General features: G+C 42.3%; 1 protein-coding gene across 6 annotated transcripts in view; it reads right to left on the reverse strand.

Moving 5' to 3' along the window:
* The window catches only part of ACD (ACD shelterin complex subunit and telomerase recruitment factor), a 60,460-nt gene that overhangs the window by 4,409 nt on the left and 41,636 nt on the right, over nucleotides 1-14,415 (reverse strand). For 5 of the 6 annotated variants that reach the window (XM_056521063.1, XM_056521060.1, XM_056521061.1 and 2 more), the window contains exons 10-13: nucleotides 13,356-13,418; nucleotides 12,056-12,178; nucleotides 8,884-9,785; nucleotides 3,462-3,541 (exon numbers count right to left, since the gene is read on the reverse strand). In XM_056521063.1, coding sequence (XP_056377038.1) covers nucleotides 3,462-3,541; nucleotides 8,884-9,785; nucleotides 12,056-12,178; nucleotides 13,356-13,418 — 1,168 coding nt within the window. The remainder of the gene's footprint in view (nucleotides 1-3,461; nucleotides 3,542-8,883; nucleotides 9,786-12,055; nucleotides 12,179-13,355; nucleotides 13,419-14,415) is intronic. The other variant, XM_056521065.1, reaches the window with a different exon arrangement.

The raw sequence follows: 14,415 nt of genomic DNA on the forward strand, positions 1-14,415 counted from the left end.
CAGACCAGTTGGAGTCCGACTTCCAAGACGGGCGTGCCCGGAACGAGGGAGCCTTCTTGTCCCGCGAGGGGGCCTGCCCGGACCCTTTGCTGGAGCCAGAGGTCCGAAAGGACCGAAAGGAAAATGACTTCCTTTGGGACACAGGGCGAGCCTTATTTTGAGGTAACAAGCAACTCTTACCTCCCATTGCCTAAGAGATAGTCTCATCAAGGCGTTTGCCAAAAAGACGGCCACCCGTAAAGGGAAGATCAGTGAGAGACCTTTTGGAAGCGGCATCCGCATTCCAAGCTTTAAGCCACATAGAGCGGCGGAGAGCCGCTAGGTGACCCACAGCAAAGGCAGAACAACGGGCTGACTGCATGGAAGCTGCGCACAGAAAGTCCCCAGCTTTAGAGCATTGGAGAGCCAGAGCAGATTGATCCTCTGGGGGGGATCGCGCTAAGATATCCTGATGAAGCTTTTGGCACCACTCCGACAGGGCCTTGGACACCCATGTAGAGGCGAAGATGGGAAGAAGATAAGAGCCAGCTGCTTCAGAAGCAAACTTCGCTAAGGATTCTACCTTCTTGTCCGTGGGATCCTTAAAGGCAGCGGCATCTGCCAGAGTCAGTGTATAGTCGCCTTAGAGATCCGGGAGATTGGTGGATCCACTGAGGGAGGGGAAACCACCTTAGCGACAAAGTCCTTGTCAAATGGTTAACATTCTTGAATTGTCTTGATTCCCGGAAACCTCTTGTCTGGATGTTTCCATGCAGATTCCAGAATGTCGTCAAAGTCAGCGTGAGAGCTGAACCTTTGAGGTGCTGGCTTAGCACGATGAAATGATACTCCTGGATTGACATCCGAAGATCCTGGGTCCTCTAAGTGAAAGGTGTCTCTTATGGCTGTCACCAATGAGTTCACCGTTGCAACTGAGTCCGAGCGGTCCTCTGAGTCAGATGCCGGCTCAGAAGCCTCGTCCACCAGGGGAATGTGAATGAGTAGAAGCAGTCCTGGAGGGGGGCGACCCTGAACGGGTACGCGGCTCTGGCGTGGCAGAGCGGCGACTCCGAGAACGTCCTCTGGAGGAGCGACGTTTGTGCCCAGATGACGGGGGGGGGGGGGGGGGGGGGAGACCAATGAGAGGAACGCTCACGTCTATCTGAAGACTCGATGGAAGAGTCAGACGAGGCACCCCTAGTACGCTTGTGAGAGCGTGAAGTATGTAGAAACGAGGAGAGGGCCCTCTCAGAGGTCCTGCGCAGGGAAGACCCCTTCAAGGTGGACACCACTTCCCGGGAGGCCTCAGCCACCAAACGGGAGACTTGGGTCAAGTCAGCCATATACTGGGTCAGGGAAGAAACCCAGGCTGGTGGAGCGGCTGAACCCACCAGGACCAAAAGGGCATCAGGGGGTACCAGGGGGTCTGGGGGAGCAGTGGAGCAGGCAGGGCATGTGGGCTCAGCAGAGCCAGACATCTTGGTAGTGCTTACAGACAAAGGAGGAACAGCTCTGGGTACGGACATAATGTGGAAAAAGACAGGAACTTTCTCACCCTAGTCTGTGTCCCCTGTCAGCTGCAGTGAGGAGAACTCGCTCCGTGCAGCTAGAGTGAAGGAACAGGCCAGCCAATAGGAAGAGAGGGGCGTGCCTGAAGCAAGGCACTAACTAACTGACCCCTTCTTACTGAAAATCGCACCCACGGCGCTGATTGGAGGCTGCTTCCGCTGTCAGCCGCGTATAAGGCGCTGTCGGCAAAGTGAAAGCAAGCCGGCGCTGAGAGCGCCCGGCCCGTAACTGCGCCGCTGCTGACAGCCGCATATAAAGCGCTGTGGACATAGTTGCACTAAACACACACACACACACATATATAAAGTGAAGTGCCCCATATATTACATGCCCCCTCAGGTGCCACTCCTCCCCCAGAATAAAAGTGCTGCCCCTGTATAAGCCAGCCCATAACCTGAAAGGTGGGCCAAAAACAGGGGGTCTCCAGAGGTTGCAAGTCCGTACCTATGGAGAAAAGGGGGGGGGGGGGGGGGTACTTACCTCAGTCAGAAGAACTTACCTAATGGAGTCTTCAGTGAAGTCTTCAGGCTGCTTTAGTTACCTGCTATGCACGAGCGAGGCGAGCAGGGAAATAGGGGGACCCGGACCCATGAGGTACCAACCCAGGTGCTGACCCGAGGGGGGGTGAACAGCGCATATACGCAATGTCTGTGCCCCCTTACTCGCAATGGGGAAACCGGGAACCGGAGTCCCTGAGTCCCCACCTGAAAACAGAAAAGAAAAAGGAATAAAAAACTAACACGTCCCTATATTAGGAAAACAAAAATTCAGAAGACCTAGTCTGGAGAATTCCAGACCATGTCCACCTCCTTCAGACACTAAGCTTAAACTGATTAGCTCAGAGCCTGAAGGCGGGTATATCCTGCTGGGAGGAGCCAACTTTTTTTATTACCATAGTGTCACACCTCCTAGAGACAGCAGCATACACCCACTGTCTGTGTCCCCCAATGGAGCCAATAGAGAAACGTGTATCACGGTATTTTTGTAAGTGATGGCGTTTCCACGGTATTTAACTGTATTACACCCCCCATGTGTCCTGGGCGCCACTTCTCTTCCAACACCCCCCAACGAATTATCAGCTGCGCTGTCCCCACATGTCACCGCAAGCGCTCCTCTGCTCATCCTGCTATGAGTTGCGGGCAGCCGGTGCTAGAAATCTGTAATGTACTACAAATAACGTTTCCCGGGCTCTGGAACCATCTTCACTGTCCTGCACTGCAGTCCTCTTGCTGTTTCCTTGGGACGAGAAAGTCACAGATCCTCCAGCCTATCATCGGCCGGGGCGGGACATCGCTGCGGCCGGTGATAGGCTGAGCGCACTTTCATGTATATGAAGCCGGCCGGCTCCTTAAATGACAGTGGGTTCAGCCTATCAGCGGGACATCGCTGCAGCTGGTGATAAGCTGACGGCTCTGTGACAAAGCACTCGTGGGTCACATATGATTAGTTCCCCGATGTGGGGACAGCGCACTGCGGCGGATAAATCACTCATTCGAGGGGGGGGGGAGGAGGGGCCCAAACCGTATTGTGGTACAGGCAAAAATTTATATCGTGCAGGAAAAAAATTTCTGTATCAACCGTTATACCGCCCAGCACTACTTGGACCCCCACGATCTAAAACTTATCCCCTATCCCAAGTTTTCTTACATGATACTTCTCCTTTAAGTGCTTTTCTGACCTTTATAAAATACCTGCAGAAACAGAGCAGATGTACACAAGTAAGTATATAACTTTTTTTTGTAATTATAATACTGCTTGGGGTCATTCTATAAAGGTTGAATAACTCCTTTAGTAATTTAGTTTATGCTGTATATTTTTTCTATGGCTGATAATCTAGAATAGATATTTATCCAGCTACAATTGATAACAATTTTGAGTAATAATGTATTGTTCCCTGTTCACATATAACTTACTGTATAGCTTTTACATGGGCACAGAGCTCTTCAGATGGAGACTTGTACTTATACTGAAAGGGAGTTCCATCAAGGTGGACCTGTGGAGAATGAAAAAAAAAAAATGAAAAAAATGTATTTGGTAATATTATTCACTATTTTTATTTTTTTCTGAAGAAAAAAAACAAACAAAAAAAACTAAGTAGTTGGATCCTTTTTAGTTAAATAAAAAAAAAAAATGTAAGGAAAAGTAGATTTTTCCATAAGCTTAAGTATATAACCTTGAAAGCCTTTTGACAAGGACAATGAAAAGACTTTTTCTCTGTCTATTGATCAACATGCTGACACAGGCGTGGGGAAATCCAATTCCCTGTGGCTGCTTTCTCTGGCACTGCCACCAAACGCTACTTGGTTAATAAATACACAGTATATTGGGAAACAGCTGAAAATAAGATTACGTTTTATTACGAAATTTTTATTCACAGTGGCTGAAAACCTTTACTAGTCAAATATTGTATTTCCCCCAATAGTTGATTTGCTACAACAGAGTCCACAGAAATCTCAAAAATGGTGACTTCAGCTGCAAAGTAAATGAAAACATTGCACATTTTATTAAACCATGACTACATGCACGTGAAAAATAACCCTATAACCCTGGGGTCCCTGTTGCTGTGTACCACCTCTCATGGGTAGGCAGTATACTTCGTCCTGCCATAAGATGTGGCATTTCTATTCGGCTATTCAGCAGCCAGTAAATGAAAGATTAACCATTAACATTAGATCCATTATCAATCCTCCGATTTGCTAGATTAACTGGTTAGAAAACAGCAATGAAGATCATTTAAGATAAAGGTAACTAACATTCAGAATGAAATATCTAGAGGCTGGTTAGACCTGCAGAGACTAGATTTCAGGAAGGCAGATATAAAGTACAGACACAATATCCATGCAGTTATGTATAGGAATAACCTTTATTATTAGGTCTTAAAATTTACATGCATTTTTGGAGTGTAACTATACCACTTTGTTTAAACCCCAAAATTGTATTTTATACTATAAAAGGTTATGCCACCGTAATATGCACAGTTTTGTCAGATCCTGTTATACTGTATACAGCAGTGTTTCCCAACCAGGGTGCCTCCAGATGTTGCAAAACTACAACTCCCAGCACCTGGAGGCACCCTGGTTGGGAAACACTGGTATACAGGGCTAAGCCTCATTGCCAACTCTTGGAACCTTCAACAAGATGTCCTATGAACATCTAAGGACAGAGAAATAGGAAGTATAATAGTGGCCACAGACACTGAGCTTCTAGTATGTTGCATTTGAGTACAACACGTGTACTACAAGAAGCAATAAAACAGATCACAGCAGCCTCCAATTAACTAAATAGAAAAACAATGGGAAATACCTGACATGTATATGCACGCTTACGTTTTTAATGGCTACTTTATGTAATGCAGCATTTATAAAAAATAAAATAAAAAATGTATCTGGCATTTTAGGACATCTTTCACCAGATAAACCCTTTAATGAAAAAAGGTGGTCAGATGTAAGCTAAAGGGTTTATCTGGTGAAAGATGTCCTAAAATGCCAGATACATTTAAAAAAAATAAATAAATGCTGCATTACATAAAGTAGCCATTAACCCCTTAACGACCACAGACGTAAATGTACGTCCTGGTTTGGCGGTACTTCACGCACCAGGACGTATATTTACGTCCTGTGTATGACAGCGAGCATCGGAGCGGTGCTCGCGTCATATACGGCAGGTTCCAGCTGCCATCAGCAGCCGGGGACCCGCCGGTAATGGCCCACATCCGTGATCGCGAGGATGTCCGCCATTAACCCCTCAGATGCCGTGATCAGTACAGATCACGGCATCTGCGGCAATGCGCATGTTTAAATAGATGATCCAATCATCTGTAATGGCGGACGGAGGTCGCCTCACCTGCCTCCGTCCGTCTCCTGCTCTGGTCTGAGATCGAGCAGAAAATCACCGATAATAATGATCAGTGCTATGTCCTATGCATAGCACTGAACAGTGTTAGCAATCAAATGATTGCTATAGGTAGTCCCCTATGGGGACATAAAAAGTGTAAAAAAATAAAAGTTCCCTCCCCCCATAAAAATTGTCTGTTTCCCATTTTACCCTAAAAAAAAAACGTAAAAAATTTATTTTTATAAACATATTTGGTATCGCCGCTTGCTTAAATGTCCGAACTATCAAAATATAATGTTATATCACCAACAAAAACAAAAAAAAGGGGGGGGGGGGGGGGGCTAGCACTGAGGAAAAAATCCACCACTTAGTTTATGATACATATATACACCAACGAAGAAAAAAAACAGTGGTGAAAAGATGTTCTATTTTATTTAACACACATGCAATTTACATTGATTTCTTTATATGTATCTTTATACTAATTCTGTCTTTGCTATTTGCTCTTCATATATATACGATACCTTGTAATTAATTGGTCTCATACATTTTATATTGGTCTCATTTTGTTTATAAGCATATTTCCCCTGTATTCCATGTATCTGTACCCGCTGTAACTCCTCCACTTATCTGCAGTTGTTCTTGTGGTGCCTTGTTTTTATTTTTCTTCAGATTTTAAATGTATGTAAATTGCATGTGTTAAATAAAATAGAACATTTTTTCACCACAGTTTTTTTCTTCAATGGTGTATATACAAAATATAATGTTAATGATCCCGTACGGTGAACGGCGTAAACGTAAAAAATAAAAAGTCTAAAAATTCAGCTTTTTTGTCACATTTTATTCCCAAAAAAAATTTATACATTATCTAAAAGTTTTATATATGCAAATGTGGTATTGATTAAAAGTACAGATGACGGCGCAAAAATTTTTCAAGCGGTACAAAAATAAATAAGTATCTAGCCATGGGTATCATTTTAATTGCATTGACCCACAGAATAAAGAACACATGTCATTTTTACAGTAAATTGTACAGTGTGAAAACATAACCCTCCAAAATGAGCAAAATTGTGGTTTTCATTTAACCTCTTTAGGACATAGGGCGTATGGATACGCCCTGCATCTCGAGTCCTTAAGGACCGAGGGCGTATCCATACGCCCGTGGGAATTCCGGCCCCCACCGCTAGCCGGTTGGGGACCGGAGCCGGATGCCTGCTGAAATCGTTCAGGGTACACTCACATGGGCGGAGGATTACAGTAAGTATCTGGCTGCAAGTTTGAGCTGCCGCAAACTTTCTGCTGCAGCTCAAACTGCCAGCGAGAAACTACTGTGAACCCCCGCCCAGGCGACTGTACCCTAAAAACACTACACTACACTAACACAAAAAATAAAATAAAAAGTAAAAAACACTACATATACACATACCCCTATACAACCCCCCTCCCCTCCCCAATAAAAATGAAAAACGTCTGGTACGCCACTGTTTCCAGAACGGAGCCTCCAGCTGTTGCAAAACAACTCCCAGTATTGTCGAACAGCCGTTGACTGTCCAGGCATGCTGGGAGTTTTGCAACAGCTGGAGGCACCCTGTTTGGGAATCACTGGCGTAGAATTCCCATATGTCCACCCCTATGCAAGTCCCTAATTTAGGCCTCAAATGCGCATGGCGCTCTCACTTTGGAGCCCTGTCGTATTTCAAGGCAACAGTTTAGGGTCACATATGGGGTATCGCCGTACTCGGGAGAAATTGTGTTACAAATTTTGGGGGGGATTTTCTGCTTTTACCCTTTTTAAAAATGTAAAATTTTTGGGAAAACAAGCATTTTAGGTAAAAAAAATTTTTATTTTTACATATGCAAATGTCGTGAAACACCTGTGGGGTATAAAGGTTCACTTAACCCCTTGTTACGTTCCCCGAGGGGTCTAGTTTCCAAAATGGTATGCCATGTGGTTTTTTTTTTGCTGTCCTGGCACCATTGGGGCTTCCTAAATGCGGCATGCCCCCAGAGCAAAATTTGCTTTCAAAAAGCCAAATGTGACTCCTTCCCTTCCGAGACCTGTAGTGCGCCAGCAGAGCACTTTTCACCCCCATATGGGGTGTTTTCTGAATCAGGAGAAATTGGGCTTCAAATTTTTAGGGGTATTTTCTGCTATTACCCTTTTTAAAAATAAAAATTTTGGGGGAAAACAAGCATTTTAGGTAAAAATTTTTTTTTTTTACATTTGCAAAAGTCGTGAAACACCTGTGGGGTATTAAGGTTCACTTTATCCCATGTTACATTCCCCGAGGGGTCTAGTTTCCAAAATGGTATGCCATGTGTTTTTTTTTTTGCTGTTCTAGCACCATAAGGGCTTCCTAAAGGTGACATGCCCCCAAAAACCATTTCAGAAAAACGTACTCTCCAAAATCCCCTTGTCGCTCCTTCCCTTCTGAGCCCTCTACTGCGCCCGCCGAACACTTTACATAGACATATGAGGTATGTGCTTACTCGAGAGAAATTGGGCTACAAATACAAGTAAAAATTTTGTCCTTTTACCCCTTGTAAAAATTCAAAAATTGGGTCTATAAGAACATGTAAGTGTAAAAAATGAAGATTGTGAATTTTCTCCTTCACTTTGCTGCTATTCGTGTGAAACACCTAAAGGGTTAAAACACTTACTGAATGTCATTTTGAATACTTTGGGGGGTGTAGTTTTTATAATGGTGTCATTTATGGGGTATTTCTAATATGAAGACCCTTCAAATCCACTTCAAACCTGAACTGGTCCCTGAAAAATACTGAGTTTGAAAATTTTGTGAAAAATCGGAAAATTGCTGCTGACCGTTGAAGCCCTATGGTGTCTTCCAAAAGTAAAAACTCATCAATTTTATGATGCAAACATAGAGTAGACATATTGTATATGTGAACAAAAAAAAATGTATTCGTAATATCCATTTTCCTTACAAGCAGAGAGCTTCAAAGTTAGAAAAATGCAAAATTTTCAAATTTTTCATCAAATTTACGGATTTTTCACCAAGAAAGGATGCAAGTATCGACAAAAATTTACCACTATGTTAAAGTAGAATATGTCACGAAAAAACAATCTCGGAATCAGAATGATAACTAAAAGCATTCCAGAGTTATTAATGTTTAAAGTGACAGTGGTCAGATGTGCAAAAAACGCTCCGGTCCTTAAGGCCAAAATGGGCTCCGTCCTGAAGGGGTTAAATTTCCTATCTAAAAAAATTTTTGGGAGGGTTTGCCGTACATTTTATGGTAAAATGAGAGGTTTCATTACAAAAGTACAATTGGTCACGCAAAAAACAAGCCCTTATATGGGTCTGTATATGGAAATATAAAGAAGTTATGGATTTTAGAAGGCGAGGAGGAAAAAACAAAAACGCTAAAATAAAATTGGCCTCGTCCTTAAGGTGAAAAAGGGTTGGTCCTTAAGGGGTTGAAAACGTATATATACACACACAGATCTAACAAAAAACAATAAGCAGCCGCATTTCTCACCAGCTTCTCTTTAGCCTGGAAAGATGGCTGTCTCGGAGTGGCATTAGCGGGTGCTTCCTGTATGCAGACTTTGCTTGGTGTAGGCCCATTTGCAGAGACCTTTGTTGTGAGGATTTTTGGATTGACCACAAACTGTAAACTGGGTTTATGTGCTTGTGTTCTGTTTTGGGGACCTTTCCGACTTTGTTTCACATGCGTTTTAATATACTGTTCAGTCTTTCTGGTATTTTTTTCAATTTCTAAAACAGGGCCTTCTGCTTCCCTTTCCCAGATTTGCCTACGGACTCCAGTCTGAAGCACATTATTATGATCAGACACTTTGTTAGATTCTTCGCTAGAAGATGCAGAGTCTGGTATTTCTACACATTCAGGTTCCTGTTGCTCCAAGTCTGAGAGTGTGCTCTCCACATCTTCTGAAGTTGGCTTCCTCTTTGTGGCTTTCCTTGTTTGTGGGGTGGAAGGGGAGTTCTTTCTGTTGCTCTTATCACATAGTGAGAAAAGTTCTCCTTTATTTTCCGGACTTCTTTTCAATTCGGAATCAACCTGACTTATCTGAAACTTTATTGGACTTATCAGAACTTTACTGGTCCCCGACAGACTTCTGTGGGGTGAGTTTTGAGTTAGAGGTATGAGGCCAAGTGTGGCAGCAGGGCTGTCTGAACTTTTTTCTTGTCTGTAGTTTAAACCAGTGTTGCTACGGGTGCTGTCCGTCTCAGGTATACCGGTACAAGGCTGCTGTGGATTGGAAGAATTTTCTAAAAACATCAAGGGGGAAATCTCACTCTTGCCAAAAGAGGAGTCAGCCAGAGATACATCTGAATCACCTTTGAATATATCGGGAGTGCTACTATCTGGATCTGATCCAACCTCATTCACAGAAGGTGAACGCTTTGGCTGGGAATCTGAAAAAGCAAAAACAAATTAATATAGCAGTAAACTAAATTGTGCATGAACACAAAATATACAGGCACAAAACCAAAAAGCACAGTGTGCATCATATATTTTATATAAATCACATTATGCTGCTTATCAATATATGTATTAAATCGGTTGTAAAAAAACGCGGTTTCTCAACCGGGGTACCAGAGTAGTCCGGTGGGCCAGAGGGCGAATGGAGACCCAATGCCACCTGTTGGAAGTGTAACTTCCTCTAAACATGCACAAGTGAAATAATTGTGAGGGCCCAAAAGATAGAGACACTCCTAGCCTCTAGAGGCTGCAGGAAGAAGCTGCCCATGGCCTAGAAGCTGGAGCAGAGGACACTAGTAACTGCGGGGAAGTCAAGAAGGTAGGAAGAGATAGATAGATATATATATATATATATATATATATATATATATATATATATATGTGACATATAAGAGCAGCACATCCTAGGTGTAGTCCTGTAGTAAATGGGGTACCCAGTTATAAAATAGTGGTTAGCAAATCCTATATCAGAGATAGATGCAACACACAAGATGGAATCAGGTGAATCAGTGATTTATTCCAAGGTGTAAAGGTACAACGTTTCAGTAGCTTTACACTACCCTTTTCAATGTGTGTGTATATATATATTATTTATTTTTTAGGAGCGTCCTACCTACAAGGGGGCTAGCTACCTTCCACGGGTCCTGTTTAAAGCATAATTGCCCCAGGATTATTAGAAACAACTATATCATTAATAAAAGTTGCAAACTATTTCTCGAACACACACACACACACACACACACACACACACACACAAAAGTATTGAAACTAGCAGAATGCTCTTATACTATGTCCAGTTAAACGCTTGCAGGCTGACCATTGCCACTGTTACTTTCCTACAGGAATCATTGTCTCAGAATAGAAAATAGACTCTGCTTGCTATGGAATGTGGGAACATTATAGTGACACGAATAAGGATTTCATGATCACCAGTGACCCCTTGTGCTAGAACTACTTGCTCTTTTATCTTGGGGATTAATCTTTCTTTAGCAAAAAAATAAAATTAATAAATACACATGGATTTTAATGTATGTATTTTAGAGGCTTTTTCCGTTTGTAAAAAGCTTTTGAATCAGATTCATGAATGAAGCATCTCGTTTTATGTGTATTAGGAGTATCTAGTTTTTTTCACACTAGAAATGTGCTTTTGAAAGAGCACAAATATATATCTATATATATATATATATATATATATATATTTTATATACACATATATGTACACACACATACATACTTATACACACACACACATCCTTTTAATAAAAAAATAAAAAAAGAACAATGCCTGAATGGAAGAATTTGCTTTATCTGTAGGATCATTTATTTCTGTGTCTAACAGCTCTTTGGGTCTATTCACTTGGCAGAATTTCCACCTCAAATTAAAGCTCATAGACTATTAGGGTATTCTGCACTCCCATGCACACTTCAGAATTTCTGCTTGCGGAATTCCAAAGTGTGAATGGGAGTGCAGAATACCCTAAAAGTCTATGAGCTTTCATTTGAGGCAGAATTCTGCAAGCAGATTTTCGCAAGTGGAAATTGTGTCGTGTGTACGGCATCCATTTTAGTACATAGTCAGTCGTCAGCCGTAACTCCGTCCAGCGTCAGGCGAAACAGCATCCCGCCTCCTCCCTCGGACCAATAGCCATCAGCCGCAACCCCTTTCCCCGTTAGGCAAAACAGCGTCCCACCTCCTCCCTCACACCAATTGCAGTCATCCTTCAGCCACAACTGCCTCCTACCTCATCCGAAACTCTGTCATGCTTCAGATGATTCTCCCTCAGACGCAACTTCCTGCCGCAGAGCCGACACTGCACAGCATCTAGAGTCGGTACTGAGAAACTTACACATGTGACTAGACATATAGACTCAAAAACATGACACGACACATAGACACTACATGTGCTACAAAGTCTGTATAACAGAGCCGACACTGAATAGCATGTACAGCAGAAAACCGTTTGGCAGAGGGCCAATGCTGACTCTGCTCTGCTACACGGCAGGAACATTTTTCGCCTGAGGGATGAGTTTTGGATGAGGCAGTATCGGATGACGGAGTTGTGGCTGGCGCCTGACGGAGATTGGCCTGAAGGAGGAGGCGGGATGCTGTTTCGCCTGATGGAGTTATGGCTGACGACTTAACGATGTCCTAAAATGTACACCGTTCGTGCAAATAGACCCTTTCTCGCACAGTCTCACTCACCAGAACTTGTTGCAACACTAACGCAAAGAGACGGTAGCTTGTTCCAGGGGTTTCCAGATTTACTTGGCCCTTCATCTATAGGGTCCTCAGAAAGTGTAGATAACGCTGTACAGTACGGTTGTGCTGGATAAACAAAGTGTGTTAATTGGGGAGAAGACAAATAGCTTTTTCAGCAATCTTTACATTTAGTCATAACTTCTGATGGGTGAGGGTCCATATGTTGAGACCCCCACCGAATTTTCCAAGGACAGTGGCCATTTAGAATAGCAGACCAAACTAGAGAAAATACCATATTCCCAAAACATGAAATACATTATGTACGGCATGTGTTTGAGTACCTGCAGATGCCCTTGTTACTTGGCTACAGAAAAAAAATAGAAACCCTGCTTATAAATACACTAATCTCCAAAGGAAGACGAGATCCCCAGGGATTGGTGTCTTGTGTTTTCCAAAAGAACAAGACAAACAAATCACTGTTACACAGGCCTGTAAATAGAGTAAAGTAAGGTCACAGAGCAAAACATAGATATAACCAAAATGCACTGTGGTAGCAACAGATTTTCACCACCAATAAAACAAACTGATCTTATTCCAGATCTGAAACACACTGTACGGCACATTAAACAGGAAAAGTGGTAAGAACTTCGAGAAGCTGACATTTGTCTCATACAGAGTGCCAAATCCTGTGTTACCAGCAACCCGCACTTTCAGATAACAATTCTGTCTGCTTCTGGCTAACAATGAATACACACATATACTGATATCACTAAACTCACTATGAACTAGTCTTCACCAAATTCCCTCTTGAGGTAGCCAGGGCCACCAGAACATTACGCTATGGCTCTCAGGGAAGGATATGAAGCTCCACATAAAAACAAACAAAGCTCTGACCCCTATGCTCTATATAAATAACATTACTCTCGATGTAAAAGCCATTGTTTCCTGAAACCTGCCAAATGATCAGTGCTGTTTAAAGATCATGTATTATCAGAACACCGACCTGAACATTAGCCATTATAGATCACGACCCAGAGCTAGGAAACAAAACTGGAGGACTTGATAAGACCAGACTTTTTTTTTTTTTTTTTATCAACTTGTCAGTCTAATGAAAACTAGGCTCTAAACAACAGGCAGAAAAGAAAGCACTATGCAGACAACTAAGCATGTAACGTGCAGAGCTTATGAAAAGACCTGTCATATCACGTGTACATTGTCAACACTGTTGTGAGCCTCTGGAGTACATGGCATAAGGGAGCCGCACTAAAGAACAACAACTCATTCCTTGGACATTTACACTTACAAGAACTATCTCCTTCAGAAGAATCTGCAATTTCACCGATGCACTGACCTTCATACCTGAACTCTATAAAAAATAAAAATAAAATAAAAGCCACAATAGTTATTTCACTATCAAGACCTAAAACACATGAAAGGTTTAGATCATATATCTGTTCAACAACCAAAGTTATCAGAATTTCAGTCAACATAGCAAGCTGCTACATTTACACAAAAAGTCTACAGTCACTTAAAGTCACCTACTTATTCTTTCTATAATGAAAAGTTATCCCATTATCTCAGATACTTCCTGTGTCAATTTTCACTGTTCAAGATCTCGGCTTGCTGTTCTTGTTTACTTCAAGTAGATAATCTGTCGTGGTCATGTGATGTGGACACCATCAAAGTTACAGGTATCAGATATCAGAGCAGTGTCTTCTAACTAGTGGTGCAGCTTTGTGTTAACCACATGACCGGGATGGAGATTTTTTTTTTTATAACGGTAGAGAAAAGATAGCACAAAAGAAAAAAGCTCACCGAATATATACACAGTGCAGACGCATTGTTTATAGTTTTATATACAGGAAGATGTTGTACCCTCCTTCACATTTTTTGGAAGTTATTTATAGTTTCCTTTTTAGAGGGGGGTTTAGAGGCAGAGTTTTGAAATTACTGCACCTTAGCATTTCACTTTACCCTCTCACCTTCCTAAAACTGCCCAGTTGAGCATCAACCAGGCTGAAAAATCCCCCAAGGCATGATAATGGAAACAGATGTCCCCCAACTCAATTAGATCTTTCTACTAGACTATGTGTTTCTTCTGTGCATATCCAAAAAACAGCACAGCTTGAGGTGCTACACTGAGGTGCTATGTGTTTTCAGCTTCCTGACTACCTCCAGCTGCCAATGGCATTACACGCATCTTCATAATCAGGCTAGGTAGGTCATTTTGCAGATGTATTGTAAACTGACTTTTTTTTTTTATCTACTTTTATGTTTCCATTTCTTGCTTGTATTAATAATTCTAGAATAAAAAGAAAAAAAAACTAAGTTCTATCAAGAACGCACATGGGAAATTGTATACA

The sequence above is a fragment of the Hyla sarda genome, chromosome 5 (genome assembly GCF_029499605.1).
Source record: "Hyla sarda isolate aHylSar1 chromosome 5, aHylSar1.hap1, whole genome shotgun sequence".
NCBI lineage: Eukaryota > Metazoa > Chordata > Amphibia > Anura > Hylidae > Hyla > Hyla sarda.